Below are 10103 nucleotides of genomic sequence, written 5' to 3'. Positions count from 1 at the left end.
AGAGATTCTCTGCATGAGCTACAGATCTTAAACATCCCTCTGCCTTACACGTCTGCATCGTTATCTGCAGCAAAGCACACAGAGCTCTGCGTCTTCTCAGATGCTTCAGAGAAGGGAATAGCTGCAGTCGCCTATTTGAGAACCATGGATGAGGAAGGATAGATCCATGTTGGTTTAGTCTCAAGTAAAGCCAAGCTCCCGCCACGCCCAGAGCACACCATCCCAAGTCATCATCAAGACTGTGCAACATGAAGCGTATGACAAGGAGTTTAAGTGCCTGGCATCAGAAACCAACATTCCTAAGACCAGTCCACTTTGGTCTCTGGATCCTTTCATCGACACAGATGGATTGTTGAGAGTTGGAGGCCGTCTTTCTGAAGCAGATTTGGGACCCGATGAAAAGAGACCGTTCATCTTACCCGGACGCCACCACGTGGCCTCTCTCTTGGTGCATCACTTTCATGAGCAAACACAGCATCAGGGACGTCACTTCACCGAGGGGGCCATCCGATCAGCTGGATTTTGGATTGTTGGAGGGAAGAGATGTGTGAGCAAGTTGAATGTGTCACTTGTCAAAAGCTCAGAGGAAAGTGTGAGGTTCAAAAGATGTCAAATCTTCCCCAGGACAGACTCACCATGGAACCACCCTTCACAAACGTTGGCATGGATATGTTTGGACCCTAGTCCGTGTCAGCACGACACACAAGAGGAGGCCATGCTGAGAGTAAACGATGGGCAGTCATATTCACCTGCTTATGCATCAGAGCTATTCACATTGAAGTTATCGAGTCTCTCGACTCCTCAAGCTTCAGAAATGCATTTAGAAGATTTCTGGCGATCCGAGGACCTGTGAAGCAGATACGGTCTGACAGGGGGACTAATTTCATCGGAGCCTCCAAAGACTTGGGAATCCCCTTGAATGTGGATGAAAGGCCAGTCGAACAATTCCTTTCCGAACGTGGATGTGTCTGGACTTTCAACACTCCACACTCATCTCACATGGGGGGAGTATGGGAGAGGATGATTGGCATCACACGGCGCATTCTGGATTCTATGCTACTTCAAATGGTGTCTTCCAAGCTGACACAGGAAGTGTTGACGACCTTTCTAGCAGAGGTTACTGCTATCGTGAACAACCGCCCTCTGGTACCTGTCTCTACAGATTCTACGGATCCTTTCGTTCTCAAGCCTGCTTCACTGCTGAACCAGAAAACAGGCCCTTGCCCTGCTCCCATTGCAGACTTTGGGGACAAAGACTGACTCAAGCAGCAATGGCACAGAGTCCAAAGTTTGGCGCCAGCAGTATCTCTCAACACTGCAGACTCGCAGAAAATGGATATCCGACCAGCCAAGTCTGAAGAAAGGAAGTGTGGTGCTTCTCAGAGATGATCAATGCAAGAGGAACGACTGGCCCCTTGGCATTATCACAGATGTGTAGCCCAGCAAGGATGGAAGGGTGCGGAAAGTACAAGTGAAAGTCATCAAAAAGAATGGACCGAACTTCTACATTAGACCTGTCAACCAGATGGTTTTGTTGATTCGTCCGGATAACTGAAAATTGTGTTTTAGTTGTCGTGTCAAGTAGTGAAACCTCCCGGTTTCAGACGGGGAGTGTTCGGTTATCACTGTGTATTTTAAGACAGTTGAATGGTTAAATGTGGGAAACTTGTTGAAAAGAAGTCTGTTGCTGCCACCTACTGGCGACTGTGAGAGCTGCCTGAAGATGTGTCGTTCTTTGATGATGTCATCAGTGAGAGCCCTCAGCTGAATCAAGGCATGGTCAGAGCTGCTGCATTTTGTTCTGCTCATGATAAAGTGGGTCTTTAACAGCATTGTCGGTGCGTATTCGCTTGGCAAGTGTTATTATTGTTGTCAGATAGTGTTGCTGAACATTAGACATTTATGTTATTGTTTCGAATTATACTGTAAAGTATGTTTAGCATAAGGCTATGCTCACAGCTAATATCCTGTCATGTGATACAGTGTGTTCATTGCTGCTGTTGTCTAGTGCTCATGAGGGCATTGTATTTTACTTTCAGTTTTACCCGACTTCATATGACCTCAATAAACAGCGTACAAGTTTCAACTCTCTTGTCACGTCGTCCTTTGAGATTTTATACATTGTCTTGCTAAATGTTGGCGACTAACGCATGTTTTCAGGATTTTTAACTGATCTACAAAACCGGACCATAACCTGGTCACAATTGGCTGAGACGCAATTGTCACCAGTGAGGAGTCGGACGCACATACATATCTATGGCTTACCATTTTTAACTGGTACTACTACCATATACTAGTCGATGACAGCACTCTACTACTCTGTGAGTTTCTCCCGAGTTTGAATGGTCAGAGTGTCGTCACTGGAAGAGTCATGAGTGCGACGTCAGACACAAGAGTCAAACAATAAACCTTGGTCTATTGACGCGGTGCAGATGTTCCTGTGTTGGTGGCTGAAGAGAGTGTGTCGCATATAAAACAACGTTACAGCAGTTTCGTGCAGCCGTGCTATGACCACCAGGTCCACGTTGAGGAGGTACTATGAATTAATGGAAAACGACATGCCTGATACCAAACCGAGTTGAGTCGAGTCAAGTGGAGTAGTGCTCGAGTGCTTTTGAGTGATTTGCCTTTAAAGGGTGTTTGTTAATGCCATAAGCTTGACTTTTTTTTCTTCTTAAGTTTAACCTAGTAAACTGCTCACACCAGATTTCAGGGAGCTTTCCAGCCTAAGGAATCTTCTCAGTAATAAAAAAAATAAATCTGAAAGTAATATTTTTGTCGAGTTCTTTTTCTAAGGTTTGTGTGTGTATCACATTGCTGCCATGCTCAAATAATCCCCTACTCTGATTATCGTGCCACAGTTGAACTTTGATAGTAGTCTTAACAGTTTCATCTTACACAACAGCCCTGTGATACAGAGAAGCCAACATGGTGGACAAGCTAATCAAGTGTATTTAACCAAACTACTGAACAGGTTCAAATTTGATGATTTATTATTAAAATCCAGACACAGTCAGTTTCAGCAATCACGTCGCACTCATTACATTGATCTTTCACAGATGTGCAGTATGCGATACTGAAGGTTAAGGTTTAAATTAGTACAACACGTGCCTTTTTCAGTTGATTTAAAAAAAGAAACCTCTCTCTATCCAAATTGATGTGGATGAAAATGTAGAGATGAGTTGTCTACAGTTCGCCGTGTTCACTTTTCTCTGTATGTTGTTGCATTTTCTCTGAGATGGTCTGAGTCAGGAAGATGAAGTGCTCCTTCTTCAGGTGCTGAGCAACGACCTGCTCCTTTAAACCAATGGCCAGGTACTTTTCTTCTGCTCCATACTTTGGCCAGTAGGCGAGGCCATTCCCATTTGGAGAACTATACAAGCGTGTGCAAACACATACACCAGTTATGAACAAGTTAGTTTCATCTCTGTGTGAATGAAAACTTACTGGATATTAAGACGTCGTTCCTACCCCGTGCGAGCAAAGTTGCCCCAGTAGCTCATCATGGTTTTGCTTAATTGTACCTCCTCTTCAGAGCATTTATCTGAAATGATGATTGTCTGGTTTAACACTTTTCAAACCACCACAAACTACTGAGCCGGCATGTTTTCTCTTGTTCTTACCAACTAGTGGGGAATACGTAGTTGTCAAGCAGCTTCCAAACACTATGAATATTTCATCACCATGGTCACTACGGACAAAGCTTGGTCTCAACTCCTGCAGGAATGAGGGAGGATGCTGGTACTCGTACAGGTATACAGGGACGCCTGCATCTGGTAGCAGATAAATGGGTGTCGTACAGTACATGTTGTTAATGACAATGGATATTAAAGGCAGGTTTTGAAATCGACCTAACACAGTCTTAAATTACCTCTATGGGCATTAGCAGTCTTAATCGCTGGTATAGTAAACATCATATCCCCAACCATCTCAGTGAATCCATTTCTATTTTTCACACGATCTTCACCACTTCCAGTATATTCCTCTACTATCAGATCTCTGAAGTTTGCGTCTTTGGGCTTGAGAAAAAACGGATACAACGTCTGAGCAAGTTTAACTATGAAAAACATAAAGATGTAATAGTGTAATGTAAGGCAGTTTCTGTCTTACATCAGGATAAAACATGGACAATACGTTGATGAAAAGCTCTTGATCAATCCCCTCTGTCCAGTTCGGTGGAGCAAAATACTGAGAAAAAAAAATAAATGCAGTGATATCAGTTTCTTCAGTGTAATTGTTTTAATAAAAATCCAGTTTGATGCACTAACCTGGCAGAGCATCCAGCCTCCTTCATCATTATTAACACCAGTCATGAACGGTACAGAGAGAAGTTCACGTTGAGTGAGAAGGTCATCCACACTTTTTGTCAGTAAGTGTCCATCCATAGTTACGGAAACTCTCAATGTTACATCCTGAGAGTGAAGACAGCAACATAAAAATACAGTTGTTTCATGGAAATCTTGCAGCGTCATTGCAATCTTAAATTCAACTAGTCTCAAGTCAGACTTCATCAGTTGAATAAAAGTATTTCACCTCCAACAAAGGCAAAATAGAATCCAAATCAAGGTTCCTCATGCAGCTGGCCATCTTCTCTGTGCTCTCCAGGCTACAGCCAGAAGTGTTTGCCACTGTCTGAGAAAAAATGACAACTTACAAATTGTGTTTTGTGTTTTAAATTGTGATGTGAAAGCATTTCATGTCAGCACTGCTTTCTAGTCTCTTTTCCCTCCAAACCCTCCAGCAGAACAAAGACTGCTCCAGTGAGTTTATGTGGACTATTTTCACCTTCATAATGTTTATGGATTCTGAGTTCAATCCTTGATTCCGAGGGAAATGAAATACAGACAATAATGTATTCATGATTAGTCTATGTTGACAAATAACATTTTCTTCTTTCATATTTTCTATACAAAAATCATTCTCCATTTAGATTCTGACTGTGATAAAAAACACAATTGGGAAGTTCTACTGAATGTCCAGGTCACGCTTTAGATCAACTGAGGATACATTTATTAATGTGTCCCAAGAACGGATTTGTATTCACTCAAGCGAAATAATGTGACCAGATGTTTTACAAAACCACCTCTGAATGTGTTTTTTTAAATATATTTTAAGACCAGATCTGAACCAGGTCATTGAGCACTAACCTGCATTGTTGGCAGAGGGTCAGAAACTAAAAGAATATCCATTGCAGCAGTGCCACTCTCAGCAATGGCACGGTGGAGCAGGCCATCACTCAATGGTGAGAGAAGCTGTTGATGAGAGCAACAGAAGAAATGAGGTTCTGGGAACTCTGCAGTGACATAAAGTAACTGTGTGATGAACAGTGCAAAAACAGTGTCTCTGCAGATAAGACGCTTGCCAGGACAGACACGCTCACTCCACCAGCAGACTCCCCAAATATGGTCACCAAATCTGGGTCTCCACCAAAGTTTTGAATGTGCTCCTGAATCCACCTCAGAGCTTGTACTTGGTCCAACAATCCATAGTTCCCAGACATGTGCTCATCTCCAGTGCTGGGTCAGTCACATACAGGGACAATCAAACAGACTACATTACCATCAGCTCTTACATGTGACACAGTGTTGAATGTTCATTCAGGTGTAGCCCACAAGCAGCAGAAAGTCATTCTTGCATGTTTGTTGTGACAGTTTTACCTGAGGAAGCCCAGGACTCCCAACCTGTACTGTATTAAAACCACAACTACATCCTGGTAAGCAGCCAGGGCAGAGCCATCATACATTGAGGCTGATCCCGCAGTGAAACCTCCACCGTGGATCCAGACCATGACCTGAGAAGGTAAAGAAACAGTCTTCTTAAAAGCAACTAACTGTGGTCACCCCATCAGAAATTCGATCAAACAAAGATTAACCTGACTATATCCAACGACTGTCTGCTGCCAAAATTGGGTATGATTATTCAAACATCACCGCAAATCTCTAACAATGAGTTCTTACTGGAAGCTTAGCATCTGGAGCTCTGTTTGCGGGAGTGTAGATGTTGAGGTAAAGGCAGTCTTCTGAAACATCTGGTATATCTTTGAGAAACCCACCAAGAGCTTTCACCAGATCTAGAAAATACACTTTGTTCTGAATACACCTGAAAAAGGAAATGTTTTTATAACTGAGTCAAGACAAGTTTCCTACATGTGTTGTATTCAAAAGCTTACGCATATGGATCTTTCGTACATGAGCGGTTGCTTGGTGGCATCTCTCACTCCTTCCCAACCCTCCACAGGCTGAGGTGCAGCCAGTCTCAGAGCAGGGCCTACAGGCGGCTTGGCAAATGGGACACCCAGGTAGGCATGGACTCCTGTTTCTTTCCCCTTCACACTCACATACTGACCTCTCAGACTTCCGAGCTTTGTGTGGACTTCAGCTGCTGTCGGGATATTAGGACCAAGTGAGAACCACAATGGAAGTTCACTATAGACTTCACTAGATAACAAAATATAGTAACTGACTAATAGTGGTGCAATGTTTATGATTGATTTAGTGGATGAGCAGTGCATTCATCTAAAAACATTCTGGTTCTTTCAGTATTGGATTCCAGGAATCAGTTACCCAAATAAAAACTAAAACCCAAATTCTAAATAAATACAGTACAGTATATACAGTACAGCCACATTATTCATTTTGAGAAAGGGTTTTAAGGCTGCTACAATAGGGTATCAAATGGTCCCATCTTTTACACAAACAATTTCTTTCATGTTAAATTTTTCCTCTATTTGGTAGATTTTTAAACAACTCTTCTTGCCAATAATAGATTGTCCTTATCAGGCTGTTTCTAAAACTCTTTAAATCTCCCTCCAACATGGTCTACAATAGCTCCACTAGTCCAAAAACATGCAGATGTTAATTAGACACTCTAAATTGTGTGAGAGTAAATGGTTGTTTGTCTCTGTATCTTTGACCTGTCCAGGGTGTACCATGCCGTGTGAGTCACACACTGAGAGCTGTGAACCCGAGGAAAGCTGTGGGACCTGAGAGCATCTCAGGATAGATACTGCAGACCTGGGTCCTTTCTTCATTTTGATTTGATTTGAAGAAGAATTTCCTACTAAATCATTAATATTTAAAGAAAAAGTAGAATATATATGCACTGTACATAATCTTTTACTAACTGTTGTTTATCATCATTCACCTTTGATTAAAACTGATATCAGCATCATCTTGTGTGCTTGTTTAAAGGAAATTGTAAAAAATATATCACAACTGATTCATAACTATCCTGACTAAACTTATTTTGACTGTTATATAAACAAATCTGCTCCTAGCGCTTCTGCCTATGCAGCAAGAAGACCACGGAACAAGGGCCTTTCAGCATGGAGTTTTCATGTTCTCCCCATGTGTACGTGGGTTTTCTCCAGGTTCTCCGGTTCCCTCCCACAGTCCAAAAACATGCAGAGGTCAATTGGACACTCTGAAATGCACGTAGGTGTGAGTATGAGAGTGAATGGTTGTTTGTCTCCGTGTGGCCCTGTGATGGACTGGTGACCTGTTCAGGGTGGCCCCTATGTCAGCTGGGATTGGCACCAGCAGCCCTGTGACAGGTCTCTCTTGAAAATGAGACCCAGTGTCTCAATGGGATAACCTGTATTAATAAAGGTTAAATTAAAAAGTAATAATAACCCCCATGTGGAGGACAAAGCGGTAGAAGATGAATGAATGATTAAACTGTATTGTCCGCAATGAGGTAATGTGCCTTTAGCTGTTAATTGGACATGCTAAATTGACCATAGATGTGAGTGTGAGAGTGGATGTGCCTTTAGCAGCACATAAAAAACATTTCAGTTCAACTACAGGCAATTAAGTTCAGTTTAACAAGTTCATAATTGAACTCATATTTAACATCAATTTGCACTTGGTACTAAAGATTAATGAGGTAAAACAACATGACTAATAACAGTAAAATGCCAAAAAAGTAAAAACAACGATGGGGCGGAGATGTCTGGTACTTTTAACATTGTTGATGCAATAAAAATGACAAATGTGAAACAATAAAAGATAATAAGGAATTGTCCTGACACAATAAGTTAAAAAATAAACAAATAAACAAATAAAAGATTAATAGTACATGGGTACAACAATAACTAACAGGGTGTACTTTTATACTGTTTGGTTACCTCACTCAACCTTGAAGGCAGTTGCACAATGCAACTCTGTTTTATCATTTTTTGTTTGTTAGTTTACATTCCCTACATTACTGCATGCATACGGAGTATGTACAGGTCTGATAACTGCTGTAATTTCTGCAGAGTAAAGTGTCATTACAATGGAAATGTTACCTGAAACTGGAAGAACAGGTGTGTGGTGAAAGAAGAGGACAATGGGCTCACTGTTATCTATTTCTGGTCATTTTGGGTTACTTTTCTGGTCGCTAAAACTTAGTAGAGTGCATGGAAAATGATTGTTCACCTCTGAACAGTATGACCTGTAAGTGGGTGCAAGGTAACGTTGACAAAGGTGCAATAAAACACGAAGTGATGGTAGTTAGATTTTCAGATTTAACAGCTCAAATACAACTAGTTTCTCACTTACCTGCAGTAAGTTCTGCAGCAACAGCACACAGGCATAACATGGACACAAGAAAGAGAGCAGTTACTCTTGCACAAGACTCCATCTTCCCTCTGATCTTTGCCCAGGCAAACAGGAAGCGCAGGCTGTGGAGTTTCTCTATATAACTTGGACCCTGAGCTGATCTGAAACTTGTAATGACGCGTGAGCGGGTGTTGCCGATGTAGGTATTAGGTCGACACAGCGAACACGAATGACTCTGCAATTCAGTGAATACCAGCCACTTGAACCGTAGATGGTCACGCACCACAACGTAAAAGAAACACATCCCGTGCGCTCACTGTTTCCTTCTTCTCACCACAAGTCAAAGTTAGATCTTTGTTTGCCGTTGGCCGATTTCCTTTTCCCCTCCGTCTGATAAATTAGAACAACAAATTATACAAGAATTAGCTAAATTAGACTTATAAAAGCATTAGATTTTTTTTTTTCTAACGATGGTTTGACTCCCCAGGCTGTGTTGTTGCGTGTGGTTATTTTGTTTCTTTGAGAGAGGTGTCAAACTTGTGGCCCGTATGCCATATGCGGCCCCTACGCCATATGCAGCCCCATGATTGACTTCATGCAGCCCGCCACTAATGCTTTTCCATTTTATTTATTTTTTTACTAATGGTGCTTTTCCATTTTACAGTGATAGCAGCACTACTCTGCAACTGATAGTGTTACTCGGTTTGGTATCAGTCACGTTGTTTTCCATTACTATACCTACTCAATGTGGGCGGAGTCCGGAGTCATCATAGCAGGGCTGCACAAAACTGCAGTGATGTGGTTTTACAAGGGACACAAACTAGTGATGAGCAAAGCAGTTGTTTTCGGTGTAATTGAATCATTAAAATCAGTTCATTAAAAAGATTAGTTCAGTACTTCCTGCATGACCGGAGCACAGACTTCATCTGACACAGTCACTGACTGAACTGAAATACAGCTGAACGGGTTGTGATTCGGCACACGGTCACCAACTTCCAGCAGTGCTGTCACTAAATACACCAGACTCCTCAGTCAAATATTGAGATTTTATACATTGTCTTGCTAAATGTTGGCGATTAACGCATGTTTTCAGGATTTTTAACTGATCTACAAAACCGGACCATAACCTGGTCACAATTGGCTGAGGCGCCACTGTCACCAGCGAGAAGTCGGATGCACATACATATCTATGGCTAACCATTTTTAACTGTTAATACCAGTCGATGACAGCACTCTACTCTACTACTCTGTGAGTTTCTCCCGAGTTTGATTGGTCAGAGTGTCGTCATTGGAAGAGTCATGAGTGCGACGTCAGACACAAGAGTCAAACAATAAACCTTGGTCTATTGACACGGTGCAGATGTTCCTGTGTTGGTGGCTGAAGAGAGTGTGTCGCATATAAAACAACGTTACAGCAGTTTCGTGCAGCCGTGCTATGACCACCAGGTCCACGTTGAGGAGGTACTATGAAGTAATGGAAAACGACATGCCTGATACCAAACCGAGTTGAGTCGAGTCAAGCGGAGTAGTGCTCGAGCTGTATATGGAAAAGTGGCATAACTG

At 42.1% G+C, this 10103-nt stretch overlaps 1 protein-coding gene across 2 annotated transcripts; it reads right to left on the bottom strand.

Annotated features, from left to right (window-relative positions):
* Positions 1–2975: 2975 nt before the first annotated feature.
* Positions 2976–8859, bottom strand: LOC131470360 (fatty acyl-CoA hydrolase precursor, medium chain-like). 2 transcript variants are annotated; one of them, XM_058646128.1, is made up of 13 exons: positions 8541–8859; positions 6189–6381; positions 5958–6099; positions 5658–5791; positions 5363–5516; positions 5148–5252; positions 4534–4632; positions 4269–4412; positions 4111–4188; positions 3872–4019; positions 3624–3773; positions 3472–3544; positions 2976–3373 (listed from the first exon to the last, which is right to left on the bottom strand). In XM_058646128.1, exons 1-13 carry the CDS (start codon positions 8842–8844, stop codon positions 3187–3189), a joined length of 1911 nt encoding a protein of 636 aa, XP_058502111.1. In that variant the 5' UTR covers positions 8845–8859; the 3' UTR covers positions 2976–3186. The 2 variants fall into 2 exon arrangements, with proteins under 2 accessions (XP_058502111.1, XP_058502112.1); XM_058646129.1 differs by having other exon boundaries at positions 6189–6378.
* Positions 8860–10103: the final 1244 nt, after the last annotated feature.

Source organism: Solea solea, chromosome 12 (assembly GCF_958295425.1).
Source record: "Solea solea chromosome 12, fSolSol10.1, whole genome shotgun sequence".
NCBI classification, from domain to species: domain Eukaryota; kingdom Metazoa; phylum Chordata; class Actinopteri; order Pleuronectiformes; family Soleidae; genus Solea; species Solea solea.
This window is presented reverse-complemented; position numbering and strand designations above follow the sequence as displayed.

What these genes read in the sequence shown, in the direction of transcription:
- LOC131470360 (XM_058646128.1), bottom strand. Translation starts at nt 8,844, where the DNA reads ATGTGTTTCTTTTACGTTGTGGTGCGTGACCATCTACGGTTCAAGTGG. An exon ending in TGTCCATGTTTTATCCTGAT is followed by an intron (nt 4,020 to 4,110) that starts GTAAGACAGAAA and finishes TTTTTTCTCAAG; the next exon opens with CCCAAAGACGCAAACTTCAG. An exon ending in GGCAACTTTGCTCGCACGGG is followed by an intron (nt 3,374 to 3,471) that starts GTAGGAACGACG and finishes ACGCTTGTATAG; the next exon opens with TTCTCCAAATGGGAATGGCC.